At 58.2% G+C, this 14968-nt stretch overlaps 1 protein-coding gene across 2 annotated transcripts; it reads right to left on the reverse strand.

Moving 5' to 3' along the window:
- Positions 1-57: 57 nt before the first annotated feature.
- Positions 58-14733, reverse strand: Kif7 (kinesin family member 7). Of its 2 annotated transcripts, none has more exons than XM_005006285.4 (19): positions 14577-14733; positions 12482-12833; positions 11871-12071; positions 11115-11508; positions 10165-10678; positions 9719-9835; positions 9040-9267; positions 8157-8287; positions 7789-7904; positions 7545-7679; positions 6158-6360; positions 5394-5591; positions 4749-4874; positions 4436-4612; positions 2779-2994; positions 2022-2228; positions 1337-1535; positions 1108-1254; positions 58-936 (listed from the first exon to the last, which is right to left on the reverse strand). In XM_005006285.4, the coding sequence occupies exons 2-19, from the start codon at positions 12807-12809 to the stop codon at positions 566-568; spliced, it is 4008 nt and encodes a 1335-aa protein (XP_005006342.1). In that variant the 5' UTR covers positions 12810-12833; positions 14577-14733; the 3' UTR covers positions 58-565. The 2 variants fall into 2 exon arrangements, with proteins under 2 accessions (XP_005006342.1, XP_005006341.1); XM_005006284.4 differs by having other exon boundaries at positions 8157-8290.
- Between the last annotated feature and the right edge of the window lie 235 nt (positions 14734-14968).

Below are 14968 nucleotides of genomic sequence, written 5' to 3' on the forward strand. Positions count from 1 at the left end.
CTTCCTAAAGGTCCCCAACAGCACCACCAGCAAAGGACCAAGCCTTCAACACATCAGTAACATTTAAAGCCGAACTCTTACTTTTCCTGTTTATTATAGAATGGCTTTAAAAAATTCTAAAAACAGACTAAAAAATTCCCTAACTCCCCCGTCTACAGGAGCCCATTTAACCCACAGTCCCGTGCTGCTGACCATCCTAAGGGAATTTCAAGCACATGGCTAAGGCTTGAAATCAATTGTCCTGAAACGTGAGCAGTTTGGAAGCTGGCAATCAGACCCGCGGCCTAAAGGAGGGTGGCAGGAACGTGCATATTTTTTAAAAACGAGGGCTAGGGTGTAGCTTGGGTAGAGCACATACTTGGCACACACAGGGGCCTGGTTTTACTCCCAGCACTGCAGAAAAAAATAAGTCCTCTTTGGGGCTAGGACCCAAATTAGCAGATGCCAGTGGATGGAGGTAAGGACCCAGCTTTAAGTGTAAGGCAAGGGCACCTTCACAGAATGAAGCCAGGCACTTTTCAGCAGGTCACGAATTGCCCTCCAAGGCGGGACCTGGCCCACTGGCCTACAGGGGGTTTTTCCGGACATCGATCATCCCTGGGCTGGCCCTTCGTGGCTCCCACCGCGGCTTGGCCAGGGGTCCAAAGTTCCAAGACAGGGTGGCCTCACCCACAGGTAGCACACGTCCCCCCAGGGACTCAGCTGCCTCCCGTGGCCTCAGCTCCTCAGGGGAGCACTGCTCCTCCCCGAACAGGCTTGAGCGCTTCCATGTCAGTGGTAATGGAGCATGGACCAAGTCACGCATCTCCTCCCGGGCACGGGGGGCACCATCGGGGAGCAGTGGCTGCCAGAGAAGCTCTGACGCGGTGGGCTGCAGCCCCTCGTCATGTCCAGGGCCCTGTCTGTTGTCCAGGCCGAGGCTCCTCCTTTCCCCACCTGACACCAAGAACAGCACGCCCTTGTCAGAAACAGAGGTAGCAACTGTCCCAAAGCCTAGCTTCCCATGCCAAATGAACAAGTAAGGGGGGGTCCTTAAGTGCTCCCCTCAAACCCTGGTGTCCCCCCACCCAGCAGCAGGGCAGGACCGGATGGTAAGGGCAGTGTTACCCCTGCTCTGGCCTGTGGCACTCCCCGCACTCAGCCTCTGCTTCAGCTCCTGGTTAAGCCACATGTGGCGGCCCAGTTCCTTCTCCAGAGCCTGGATCCGAGCCTCATATTGCCGCCTGCTGTCTGTGAAGCCCTCACCCAGGTGGTCTGGCATGGAGAGGGAGGGGAGTAGTGAGTGGCTGCAGGCAGGCGGGTGGCAGCCACCTGGCCCAGCCAGCCCAGTGCTTACCTCGGCCCTGCTGGAGGAGCAGCTGCACGCTCTGCTCGTGCTCCTTCTGCTGCCTGGTAAGCTGGCGGTCCATCTCCAGGCGCTGCCGTTCAAGGGCCACCTCCAGCCAGTACACCAGCCTCTGCTGCTCCTCCAGCTGCATCTCCAGCTCCGAGAAGGCGATCTGCTGCTGGTGCTGCTCCTCCCGGAGTGTCACTACCTGTGCCAAGGCCAGCAGGCTCAGCCTGCCACCCCAAACTGCCCCCACGAAACCCTCAGCTGGGGAAGCAAGCATGGGCCAAACGCATCACGAGAAATCACTGGGGCCTCTCCTGCCTCAGACGTCTTCTTTACTGTGCTCTAGGGAGTGGGTTCCAAATGACCAGAGCTAGTCCTATATATGGTGCCTGTGCTGTGTGCTGAAGGACGTTTAATGGAACCTCTGCCCCTACCCCTGCCATGATAACCAGAAGTAGCTCTCCACATACCCCTAGAGGCAAAACCATCCCCAAGAACTACTGCTGTGGGCAAAGGCCATCCTAAAGATTGCGATCAGGCAGAAACAGGAAGAGACTGGGTCTTATGTAGCATCTGCTCCCGAGAGCTGAGCCAGGCAGGACAAAGATGGCCCTAAAAAGCCCTTCTGGGAGGAAAATACTCCTGCCTGATGGAGCCTCAGAAGGCAGAGGCAGAGATGTGTGCCAACCTTGTCGAAATACTTGCAGAGCAGGGCTCTGGTCTCTGAGGATGAGAGGTAGCTGAGCTTGGCCATGAGGTTCATCTCGCACTGGGACAGGAGGGAGGCTGAGGCTCGCAGCACACGCTGGCGGCACGTGATGGCCTCATTCTTGTATTCGATGGCAGCATCCAGGGCCTCAATGGCCTCGTCCAACTGGAACAGCGTCCGCTCTTCCTGCAGGGACAGGAACATACGTGGAGAAACAGCATTGGCTTCCTGATACACAAAGTCCTGGACAGACATGCAAAAGTCAAAAGGCCGTCTTCTGCATCCCCTCCTGAGCATTAGGAGAAAATGCCCCTGCTCACCGTGGCAGCACAAGGGACACTTTGGTCACAGCCCCAGTAAGTTTATGCCGCCAGGGCTGGCTCTCTCTGCTCGGGGACAGTGCGCATGTATGGCCAGGAGGGATGCTACGCATGCTTCTGACACCCAGCCCCATGCCCAGAATAGAGATGTGCGAGCCTGTGGTCCAACACAGCACTAGTAGGGCAGGAGTCCAGGTTCTAGCCAGAAGGGAGCCTAGTTTGGAAAAGCCAGGCTGTGTCCCAGCTGAGGTGGTAGAGGCAGGGCCAGAAAGGGAGGCCAGCCCCACCACAGGGCCTCCTGCACAGGGGAACCTGCGTCTATAAGCAGCAAGGCCAGCACCCCAAGAACCAGGGTAGGGGCTGAGAGAGCAGATGAACAGACGGACAACAAGAACAGAGGGGTGACCTGAGTGTACCTCGGGCGACAGAAGGCTGCCTTGCCTCAGCTTGCTGTCAATCTCCAGGCGCTGCTTCAGCAGCGAATCCTTCTCCTGGCGCAGGGTGTCAATCTCCCCTCGGATCTGCTGCTGGTTCTGAGCGCTGCCCTGCCGCAGCTGCCCACTCTTCTCAGACAGCTCTTTCTCCAGGTGCTCCAGCCGGCTGGACACTCGCACAATGTCCTCATTCAAGGCCTGGGGCAGCAACATCAGGGGTTAGGGAAGGAGCAGGCATTGTCCCCGAAGTGGGAACACAAAGGGCCCAGGCTCCTCACTGTATGCTGAGGGGAACAGGAGTCCCTTTCTGGAGAAGCCCACAGTCCACCACTTACTCTGCAGGAGGCTTGGCTTAGCTCACAGCTCAGGGACCAGAGGACCCAGGGACCAGAGGACCCAGGGACCAGAGCACCTGGGAGGGAACCTCAGAGAAGGCCCAGAGGAAGAAGCAGATGGAAGAGGCCCTGATGGCCAGAAGGGACAACATGGACAAGGGCAAAGCTGGTGGGAGGGGTGTCACTGAGATGACTCAACCAGATGGTGTGTGATGGGACCACTAGAAATTCACGACCAAACCCCAAAAGCCCTGCCAGGAGCTGACCCAGGAGGAAGAGAGGTGCTAACGGCCAAGGGAAGTGATAGAAGCCCAGCAGCGCTCTTCTCCTCTCGGCCTTCAGCACACTCTGAGGCCAGGCATCCTGGTCTTAGTGCACTTGCAGCCCTAGAGGTGCCCGGAATGGACCAGGCTTGGGTCTGGGTTGAACATATTCCTTCCGTCCTTATAGCAACATTCCAACCCCCGACAGACAGTGGAGAACACAGGGTCAGAGGCTGAGCCTCCTATTCACCAGGAGTAAGAATGCCTGGGAGCTCAGGCCTGCCCACCCACCTTCGAAACTGGCAAGGTCACTTGTTAGATGCTCATGCCACTTCCTGAACCAGTTCCTCCTCGTGCTGCCTGCCCAGGCCCTGCATAGGTGGCTAATGGTGTAAAGTAAGTTGTGGGATGTCCCACATCTCACTACTTCATTAGCCACCCAAAGCTCTGCATTGTTTTTTGTGTTTTTTTGTGGTCTTTTTGAGACAGGGTTTCACCATGCAGTTCAGGCTGGCCTTGAATTCACTTTTTTTTTTTTTTTTTTTTTTTTGGTCTTTTTCCTTTTTATTGGTACCGGGGATTGAATTCACGACTTTCACGACTGCCTGTTTGCAAGGCAGGTGCTTATGCCGCTGAGCTAAATCCCCAGCCCCTCGAATTCACTTTGTAGCCCTGGCCGGCCTTGAACCTGCAGCGTTCTTCCGTCAGCCTCCTGAGTGCTGAGATTACAGGCATAAGCCACCACGCCCAGCTTACATTCTTGAGGATCCATGGGCTATGGTTTGGCAGCATGGAGTCTCACCTGTCCGGAACTCACCTGGCAAGGACATCACCTAGAGCAGTGATGGTGAACCTTTTGGAGCTTTCAATGATTCAAACAGCCCGCTATAGTACACGTGCCACAGGTTTACCACCACTGACCTACAAGTTCCACATCTGTCTAGACCTCAACTGGAAGATCCTCACCTGTGTGCGATACTCTCCTGGCAGAAGCTCAGCTGGCAGGGTTATCTGCAGGCACCTTACCCGGCAGGGCCTCACCTGGCTGGACCGCAGGCGCTTGCTCTCCAGCCCTGTCTTCTCCTGCATCAGGGCCTCCTTCTTGGCCAGGATGACCTCCCGCTTGTGCAGCTCCTCCCCCAGCTCCTCCAGCGCCCGCCGCTGCTGCAGCACCTTCTCCATCTCCTGGTCCAGCCACTTCTTCTGCTCCTCGATCTTCTGCGGAGCAGCGGGGAGCCAAGGAGGGGTCACAGTTCCCCCTCTGGAGGGCTGCCACCGAGGTCCCATGAGGAGACCCTGGGATCCCTGGCCACCAGCCAGGCCTTGCGCTTGGGCGCAGGCTTGGTCCACCCACCTGCTGCTGCTCCAGGCTGACCACAGCGCCATTGCTGCCGCTACGCCGCTTCCTCTGGAAAGCCGCAATTTCCTCTGTCTTGATCTTCAGGATCTTCTGCTGCCGCTCATGCTTCAGCTCCAGCTCCTGGTGAGGGAAGGCAAGGTGTGGACGAGGCCCAGTGACAGGGCTGTTCAGGGTGCCACATCCTTTCAGAGCCCACTCAGGGCAATGCTGTGACTGCCCTGTGATGTCCCCAGCTCTCCAGGCCCAGCAAACATAATCAGAACACCATTGGGGCTGGGGGTTTAGCTCAGCGGCATAAGCACCTGCCTTGCAAGCAGGCGGTCGTGAGTTCGATCCCCGGTACCGATAAAAATGAAAAAGACAAAAAAAAAAAAAAAAAAAAAAAAAGAACACCATTACGCGGTCATCTATGTACCCATCTCACTGTGTCTCCCCAGCCCTGTTGCCCATCTGCTCCCCATTTCACAAGAAAAAGCACTCAGCTACTCAAGCCACTTCCTAAGGTCCCTGGCTGTGCACAGCAGGAGCAGGGAAGCACCCACTTCGTCCCTGGCCACCTGGGTTCAGCCTCAAGGACAAGACAGAGGGGTTTCCAGCGGGAGCCTGACCTTGATCCCTGCGCTTGACCCCAGGCCTGACCTTGACCTGGTGCTGCCGTTTGTGCATTTCTGTCTCCAGCCGCCGCTTCTGCTCTGTCTCCTCACGCAGCCGCCGCTGCAGCTGGCCCTGCTGCTGCCGCATGAGCTGTACGTTCCTCTCCAGCTCCTGCAGTCGTTTCTCGCTCTGGGCTGACAGTGAGGCCAGCCGCTCCGTGGCCTGCTTCTTCTCCTTCAGCACCTGGAGCCCAACAGTGCCTGCTGAGCCATGCATGGTGCTGCTGCAAGCCCAGAACAGTGCCTGACATTCCCAAGGAGCACTGAGACCAACAAAGGTTGGATGGAGAGAGGAACATGTGACAGGATAAGTATTTGATAGACTAATACTAATAACCAGCTGGTGTGGTGGCACACACCTGAACTCAGGCCAGTAAGTTACATAGTGAGTTCAAGACCAGCCTGAACTACATAGTGAGACCATCTCAAAAAATTTTTTAAAAAAAGTAATACAACCAAATCCTAATATTAGGTCATCTCTAGTGCCCTCTGTGTATTAAAGCATCCTAACATGACTATGAAAAAGTGTCATTATCCCACTTTGCAGATTAAGAAACTGGGGAACAGAGGGGTCAAGGAGTTTGACCAAGCTGAGAAGTCAGGAAGGAGCTGGCACCACTACCAGGAGCTGGGCTACCATGGCTGAGCATGCCACTGTGGACTTGGGGCCCAAGACCACTTGTCCTGCTTCCAGGCACCCCGATTAGGAGGGCACAGCCACCCACCCCTATCCAAGGCCCCTACACAGACCTGCACCTGGCTCTGGGCCGCAGCCACTCTCTTGCGGAACTCCTGGAGCCGGGACCGCTCGCCAGCATCCTGGGGCTCTCTGCCCTCGAGCTCCCTCAGCTGCCTCTGGCCCTCACTTAGCTCGGCCCGTACCCGCTCCGCCTCCTGCTCCAGCTCCCGGATGCGCTGGCTGTGCTGGCGGTTCAGGGCCTGGGCCGCCTTCCCTGGAAGACACAGGGACCACAGGGCACAGGCAGTCCCTCTCCCGAGGGGGTCTCCCATGGCTCTGCCCAAGGAGGTCCCTCCAAGGGCCTGCTGGCCATGAACACCTGGGTTTCACCAGCCTCCCCACCAACAGCACTGTGACCAGTTAACCCGGTACACAGCAGATAAACGTATCATTGAATTTGCATATAATTAAGCATCTAGGACTTCTGCTTATAAGGAATAATGCAAAACAGAAGAACGAGTTATATGACAGCCTGAGAAAACAGGCAAATGCAAGACGGAGGTCTGGCACAGCCTGCGAGGTGAGTGAGCAAGTGAGAGGCTGGGACCGCACAGCGCTGAGGAGCAGTGCACCCAGCGCGCCCAGCACGCCCTGCAAACCAATTGCAAGGCTGAATCGAGCCCAGGGTGCTTGGCCTCTGGGCAGGAAGGTGACCCAAGGATTCAGTGGGGAGTGTTTGCCTGGCATGTGCAAGGCCCTGGGTCCCACATCTCCAGCACAAAAAGGGAAAAGTTCTGTTAGCTAGGCTGAGGCCAAGTCAACAGTGTTGGAGAGGTGGCCATGAAAGGACCTGATAGCTGGAATCTGCTTCAAAATATATTAGCAAAGAACCGAGGGAAGAAGGGAACAAGTGTGCGAAGCCTGAATGGGGCTATCACGTGAGTCTTCTTCTTAGCCATTTGTTTGATAAAATAGATTTTGCAAATTGAATTTTATAACACATAAATTTACAACTATTAAAGAGGTTCAAAAGGTCACCACCTAAAATTGTCCCCAGGTCATTTGTTATTACCAGTAGTGGAGGTGGCATGATTTGGGGACACTGGGACCTTAGTCACACGCACTGTGTGCTCCTCAGCACTAGTTCTGGGCCCAGCATGACACCAAAAGCACAGCATGCCCCGGGGAAACAGTATGCACTGCTTTTCCTCAGAACCATGCCGGGTTCACAGACACCCTATGCAGTGTACTGCTAGCCCTGTTTTAGAGAAGAGAATGCTGAAGCACAAAAGGGCTGTGCTGTGCGCTCAGGGTCAGGGTCACCAGCTAGGGGAGGCTGACCTGGCTCTCCTTCGCCCCCACAGGACATCTGCCCCCCCGCCAAACACACACACACAGCGCGGCGTGGGCCGCTGTCTAAGCAGCTCAGGAGACATGGCAGTGGGAAAGCACCCTCACCTGTGCGGACCAGCTCACCGATGAGCTCCTCCTTCATGCGGATGTTGATGGCCAACTCCCGGATCTTCTGCTGGGCCTGAGCCAGCCGCCACTCAGAGGCTGTGGCACTGGGGGCCTGGCGGACCCGAGTCAGGGCTGTAAGAGGCACACCGTCAAGGTCACTCCTCCCCCAACCAAGAATAGGGGGCAGGAGCCACCAGCCCACGACCTGGGAGGGACTCCCTCTGCACTCTGCCCAGCTTACCTCTGGGCCCTGTGAGGGCAGTGTCTACCTCTTCCAGGTGGAGTTCTGGGCCCTTCCTCTCTGGGGGGCTCCCCGACCGCACCTCTGTCCTCAGGGTGCAATTGCTGATCCCATTTCTACAGGGCAGAACAGGAGTATATTGTGTCCCACCCCACCCCAGCCTGGCTCCCCGGGGCACTGTGACCCCAGGATGTAAGTCTGGCAGAACAGAGGCCAGGGTCAGCTGGTGAGGGCACCACACCCTGAGTTTGAAGCCCCTGTCCTGCTTTCCCTCAAGGGCCACATAACTGAGAGCACCTGACACCCGAGGCCTCCCCCACCTGCCCAACTCGGGTTAGTCCCAGGCAGCTCAAGCAGGGCCCCCTCACCTTCGGAGGTGCAAAGTCCTCCTGGGCGCCTCCCCTTCCTCCTCTTCCTCCTCCGATGCAGCCGAGGAGCCACTTCCTAGCCTGTCCGCCTCAGCCAGCACCTCCACTCCAGCCTCCCTGCCATCTGTCACCTGCTAGGGGAGCATCAGGTCTCAAGACAGGATTGTCCACAGGCACCTCCGCGAGCCACTTCCCATCCCAAGTCTGTCCTGTGGTGGTTCCTGCCCTACACACCCTCTTCACACCAACCTCCCCTCCAGGGCTCCCCTTGGAAATCCAGCTCCAGCAGCCACTAGGAAGCTACCTCAACCTCCAGCTGGGACACCAGCTGTCCCCTCCACTGTTTCCTCCCCTATTCCAGCTTCCTGGCACCTAGGGCTGCTCAAGTGACAACTTGCCCTTTCTAGCTTGTAGATAGGTCAGCCCCACCCAAGTCCTACCTCACCAGTAATGTCCTGACAGAAAGGTGGGAACTGAACAGACATCCCGGGGCCCCTCAGACCTTAGAGCTATGATGACCTAGAACTGCGATACAGGACAGGAACAGACTTTGTCTAAAAGGTCCCAAGTATCAGAACTACAAGCAAGAGACCAAGAGAGCAGGGTTGGCTTCATGGGCGATCAGCACTCTGTCTCCAAGAGAGAACAAGCTACCTCCTGTCACCTCCTCACTCAGAAATCTCCTGCTACCCCACGGAGGTGCAATGGCACTGCATTCTTCTGAGAAAGCCCACAGTCACCTACATCTTGGTCTCCTCAAGACACCTGAAACAGGCATCTTCTATCTCACAGCTGGTGCCACAGAGACACAGCTGAGGAACCCTTGCTGGAGCCTGACCAGTCCAATGGTGCCCAGCAGCCACCCAGCCTCACCCCTACTTACCTCCCCCTGCTGCTCAGAGCAAACTTCATCTCCAGGGAGGCAGGAAGGAAGCACCATGCCTAGCACATGGCCACGAGCACCAGCCAGGGGTGCTGTGTGAGGCCTTGGCACAAAAGGCCCAGAAGGCAGGCCCTCCAGGAGCCCGGGGCCCCCCCAGCCGGGCCGCACCAGCTCCAGCCGCAGCCGCAACTCCACCATCTCCTCCTGCTGCTCCCTCAGCCGGTCACTCTGCAAGGCACAGCCAGGTCCTGGTAGACAGGCATGCCAGGCATGCCGGCCAGCCAGGGGGTGCAAGAAACCAGGCCTGAGCCTGGGAGCACCTGGCCTCCAGGATGAAACCTGAGCACAGCCCAGCATCCCAGGCCACTTGGTCCATCCCGGTGCCCACACACTGCACTGGTTCAGGCTCAACTGGCCCATCACACATCCCCATCAGCACCAGACACCTGCAGAGTCACCTGGCTCCACGGTGGAATCCTGCCCACTGCTCAGGTCCCAGCTCCGATCCAGCAAGGATATGGCACAGTCACCCACACCACCTAATCCTTGCTCCTGGTGTGTTCCCTGGCTCCCTACTGCTCTCTACACACCATTCCCAGGTCCCCTCTCTAGCCACCCGGCTCTCACCCTGGGACACCTGCCAGATCCGCCCTCTGCTCTCTGAGCAGCCCAGCCCCACCTGCAGCTTGTACTGCTCCATGGCATCCTCCAGCGCTGCCAGGAAGTCTCGGTTTTCTTCCTCCAGCCGGGCCACCTGGCTCTGAAGAGCCAGGAGCTGCGGTGTACCACCATCTTCCTGGGGAGCATTGGGGTGGGGTGGGAGGCTGTCTTGCAAGGCTCTGGTGGGCCCGCCCGACCCCACTGGCCTGCAGTTCTCTTTAACATCTTTTCATTAATATCACTATCATGCTAGGTATTTTGTTACCCCTCCGGCCCTGACAACACCCCAGGACACTAAGCTTATCTCTATTTCAGACTAGCCCCGCAAATCTTAGAAAGTGACCACGGCCATCAGAAGTGCCTAAATCTCCAGTGTGCTCTGCTAAGGAACAGGAGACAGGGGCACAACTGGCTGGCTTAATACCCTCTCCCCTGGCCCACCCACAGCCCCCCGCCCTCGGCCACCTTTTGCCCTCCAGTCCCCTGCGCCGCCTGGTCCTCGCTGGAGGTGCTCTCGATGCCACTGTCTGGTCCTGAGGCGGAGCTCAGGACGCTGCGCTCGCCCTCCACCGCGCACAGCCAGTCGTGCACCTTGCGCGCGGCCGCATCCGGCAGCCCAGGCTCCGCCTGCAGTTCGCGCAGGAGGCTGTAGGCGGCGCTAGTACGTGCTCGGTAGCGCGCACACTCGGTGCCCAGACGTGCGCCAGAGCAGATGGCAGCAGGGCCGGGGACACGCCGAGCGCGGTGGATAATCCTCGTCTCTGAGCGGTGCCGCGGCGGCCCTCGAGTCCCGGCAGTCGCCTCCTCGGGCGCACGCTCGGCTTCGGGCCGCCAGTTGACCGTGGCGCGGTTGCGGATGTTCTGTGCGCGGCTGGCGTAGTTGAGGGTGTTAAGGGTCTCATCGAAGTCGGAGGAGGAGGGGCTGACACAGGCGATCATCACCGTCTTGGCGTTCCCGCCTAGTGAGTCCTTAAGGATCCTAAGGGCCCGAAGGCAAGGGTGTCAGGGTCCCAGCACCAGGCCTGGCCTAAGGGCCAAACCTAAAAGGTTCCTGGCTGGATGTAGTGGCCCATGCCAATAATCCCAGCACTTTCAGAGGCTGAGGCAGGAGGATCACTACAAATTCGAGTCAGCCAGGGCTACACAGTGAATTCAAGACCAAGCTGAACTACACATCGAGACTCTGTCTCAAAAATAAACACATAATCAACGGCCGAGGCTGTGGATCAGTGTGAAGGGCCTGGGTTCAACGCCCAGCACAGTGGCAGGGCTGGGGGTGGGGAGATCTGCATATGGCTTCTTGTGCCACAGACCTGGGACAGCACAGGCCAGTGCACCCCAGAATTCAGGAAAAACCCACCCTACTGGCAAACTCAAAAGCCACCACCCTTAGGCAAGAAGGCTGGACCAGCCACCTGGTGATCTTGGAGTCGCGGTAGGGGATGTGGCTTCCTCGGCGCTGGGGGTCCCCTAGGGCGCTGATGACGTTGCTGAGCGCCAGCAGGCTGCTGTTGATCTGGATGCTCTCCTTGAGCCGCTCGCCAGTGCTGCCCGTCTTGAGGACCCTTTCTGAGCCCGCCAGGTCCACAAAGTGGAACTTAGAGACAAGCAGCTGGCCCACGGCTGGTCGGGGCAGGCGGCTAGGAGCTCGGCCCCGCTGCTCCAGGGTCACAGTGAAGACCGTGTGGGAGCGGCTAGAGAGGCGGTTCAGGTGTGTGGCGCCTGTGTGCCGCGCTGCGTTGCCCATCTCCAAAAGGCTCAGCACCTCGTCCAGGCCCTCCACGTCCACCTCCTTCACCCCACACAGCACTGTGGGCACAGAGGGCAGGGGCAGCCTGGCATGACCAGCCACGGAGGCTGACCTAGCAGGACTGCCCCTGCCTGCTTTTTGGGATCCAAGGGTCCTTACCCATGCCCAGGCAACCTGCCCATCCTACTTTAGCCTTGGGGCCTCTAGGGTCTCCCATGCCCACTTTAATGCCTCTCCCTCTGCACACAGAAGCACACACTGAGCATGCTGGAGGTTGGGAAGACAAGCAGGCCATCTGGGGCTTGGTTTCCCTGGGAGGTGCAGTGCCCACAGAGAACAGCCACCCTCTGTGAGCAGATAAGGCCTCCTCAAGCCAGGTGCCCCACCCACTCCCTGAACGGGTGACCCCCAGATTCCTCACCAACATTCCCACGATCGTCCTCCCGCAGCTGGATGTCCCGGCTGGCAGTGCCCACCTCAAGCAGGTCCCGAAATTCCTCCTTGTACACTTCCAGATAGGACACATGCACCAGGCAGTCCAGCAGGTCATTCTCGTCAATCAGCTTGAAGGCCTCGGCCATGGCCCTTGGAATGATGCCCTGCTCATCCTCGTGCAGGGAGGCTGAGGAGACACCACAGGCCTCTGCCACCATGCCTTCAGCTAGATGTGGCCCAAGGCCCCTAGGCTCCTGCCGGCAGATGGCAGTGGGGCTCCCACGTGGAGAAAACGGTGGCAGAGGACTAGATTGGAGAGATGCCCTGAGTTGGGCATTTTCCAAGACAGACAGGAAAAAGCAAAGAGTTGGAAGCAACCTCTCCTGCTTAATCACCTTTTATGATGTGAGCATTCCCACCATTCCATCCCTGAGACCTGAAAGATTTGAACCCTTGGCTTGATTTCACCCCAGCACAGGGAATTTCCTGTCCAGAAAATGTTCACTTCTCACCTTCAGCAGGGAAAGCCAGGCTAGAAATCTAGAAAAACACCAAGGCCCCTCAAAATGGCACAGGCGAACATTCCAGGTGACTCACCCACACTGGCCTCCCCTATGGTATACGTCTTCCCGGAGCCTGTCTGACCATATGCGAAGACGGTAGCATTGAAGCCCTCAAAGAAAGCCTCCAGGAGGGGCTGCACACAGGCCTGGTACACAGCTTCCTGCCCGGCGTCCTCTGCCAGCACCACATGGAAATCAAAGTGGCGGTCCCGCCCCAGGGTGACTCGACCCCTCTTGGGGTCCACCTGCAGGCAGCTCTGATGGCCATGCAACAGCTCCTTGGGAAGCAGAGGGCGGACACGCAGGGCCACCCTCACAGGAGCTTCCTCAGCCCCTGGTGGCCTCTGGGCCTCCAGCCCCATGCTGAGGGAGGTCGCCTCCAGGACCTGCAGAGAGAAGAAAGGCTCTGCTACAGGCACCCAAAGGGGCTAGACTTCCCCTGCAGGTGACCTAGAGCCAGATCACACAGCTCCTGGTCTCGGTGAAGTAGGTTGGGGGACTCAACGCCCAGAGACCCCTATGCCCAACCTGGTGCCTGAATGTTGTGAGAACCATGGTGCAGTCTTACACCATAACAGCTCATGGCTCACTTCACAGCAAAATAAGACCCTGACTGCTTTGCTTAGAACTCAGGGGCTTCTGTATTCCTGCTGTACCCTCCCCTGTGACATTTCCTAAAGCAGCAATATACACAACACCACAACATACCATGAAATGCCTTTCCCCACCACCCACTGAGTTTCTCAGTCTGTCTTGTCTCTGTCCCATCACCACAAACCTGGCTCCGTCTCACGTTGTAGAAGGCAAACAGATCCTTCAAGACCAAACACCACCAAATCCTACCCATTCCATCTCCTAAATTTCTCCCAAGTGCACCTGCTGCTCCCCATCCTGTAGCCCAGTTCTGCTCTGGCTACTGACATTTTGATGGGAAGACTTTGGCCAGGTTCCCTCCACCCACTCCAACACAGCAGCCAGGGGCATCTTTTAAAAACGCAAATGCAAACTCCTGCTTACGGCCACCCCAACAGGCTCCTTGCTGACTCAAAACCTTAAGAGAAAAACATGATGGGGGCGGGGGGGATAAGCAAGTCTTAAAACAGCGACTGCCACCTCCATTGCACCTCTAGGACCCCTGGTCTTTCCTCCCCTCTGACCCCTAACGTTGGGTATTACCCAGATGTCCACATCCCTCAGCTCTTAGGCCAGAGAAACTCCTCGACTCTGTTCCCACCACCACCACTACCACCACCGACACACGGTCCCTTGGGCTGCCCCATCATCAACTGACCACACCAATGCGACTGCCTGGTTACCCACTGACCACTCCATCCTCCGTACTAGGAGCTGGAAGGCACCTTTGTTCTCTCTCACCAGCACAAGGTCCAACAGCGCCCAAAAAATAGCGATGAATAATCTTCATCCAAGGTATTATACCCACCCACCCTCGCCTTACAGCATTTCCAGGCCCCAGTCCCGCCACAGCACTTTTCCCACTCTGACACCGGGACGGCCAGGGTGTTTGCACCAAGTAACATTCCTACTCCACCGCCCTTGCTTTTGAGACAAGGTCTCACTAAATCGCTATGTCGTGCAGGCTGCGCTTGAACTTGCCATCCTCCTGCCTCAGCCTCCCAAAGGGCTACGATTCCAGGCATGAGCCACCACGCCCGGCAAATACGGTATTATTTACAGTCGCGCCTCTTGGCACGTGTCACTTTTCATTCTTTCAATCACCAGGTCCCTGGTGGGTGCCAGCCCCTGGCTCACAGCGATAACTCTGCCTCGCACTTCTGGAGTCCGACGCCCACCGAGGGCCCAGACAACGCCGCCCAGTGATAGTGGCCCGGGGTAGGGGGTCCCAAGGCAGAGGCGGCGGGCGCGGGACGGGAGCACTCGGGTAAGACGATCACAGGGAGTCCCGCCGCCCGCTCCCGTCCAGGCCCGCGAGGCCGGGCGCAGCGCGCACATCCAGGGACTGGAGCGCCGCTTTCCGGAGCAGGAGCAGGACCCGGGTACCTCGCGCCGGCCAGGATCCCAGCCCGGAGCCGCGCGCCCAGGCCCAGCTCGGGGAGCGAGCAACCTCCTAGGCCATGCCCTCGCCCCCCACCGGCCGAGTCCATACCCACCTGCCCCAGGAGAGCGCAGGCCGGGCCCAGCAGTCAGGCACTAAGTCCTAGCGCGGCGCGGCCCGATGCCGTCACCGGGACCCTCGGCCCCCAAACACCCCTCCCGCAGCCCGCAACTCCGCCCGCTCGGGCACTGGGGGCGGAGGGACAGAAGAGGAGCCTAGCGGCGCCTGGAGCCTACGCGGACTGGGCGGGGCCCGGGCGGTGGGAGGGGCGGGGCCCGGGCGGTGGGTGGGCGGGGCCCGGGGGCGGGGCTGCGGAAGGAGCCGGCGTCCGCTGGACCACATTTCGTGGTTTCCTAGAAGTCAAGTCGCCAGCTCTCCGCTCAGAATCCCTTCTTCATCCAGCTCTGCTTTCCGTTCCGCATGCCAAGTCGTCTTCCGTGGAGAAGA

This window comes from Cavia porcellus, unplaced genomic scaffold (assembly GCF_034190915.1).
Source record: "Cavia porcellus strain 051 isolate PalLab524CR breed Dunkin Hartley unplaced genomic scaffold, mCavPor4.1 scaffold_6, whole genome shotgun sequence".
NCBI classification, from domain to species: domain Eukaryota; kingdom Metazoa; phylum Chordata; class Mammalia; order Rodentia; family Caviidae; genus Cavia; species Cavia porcellus.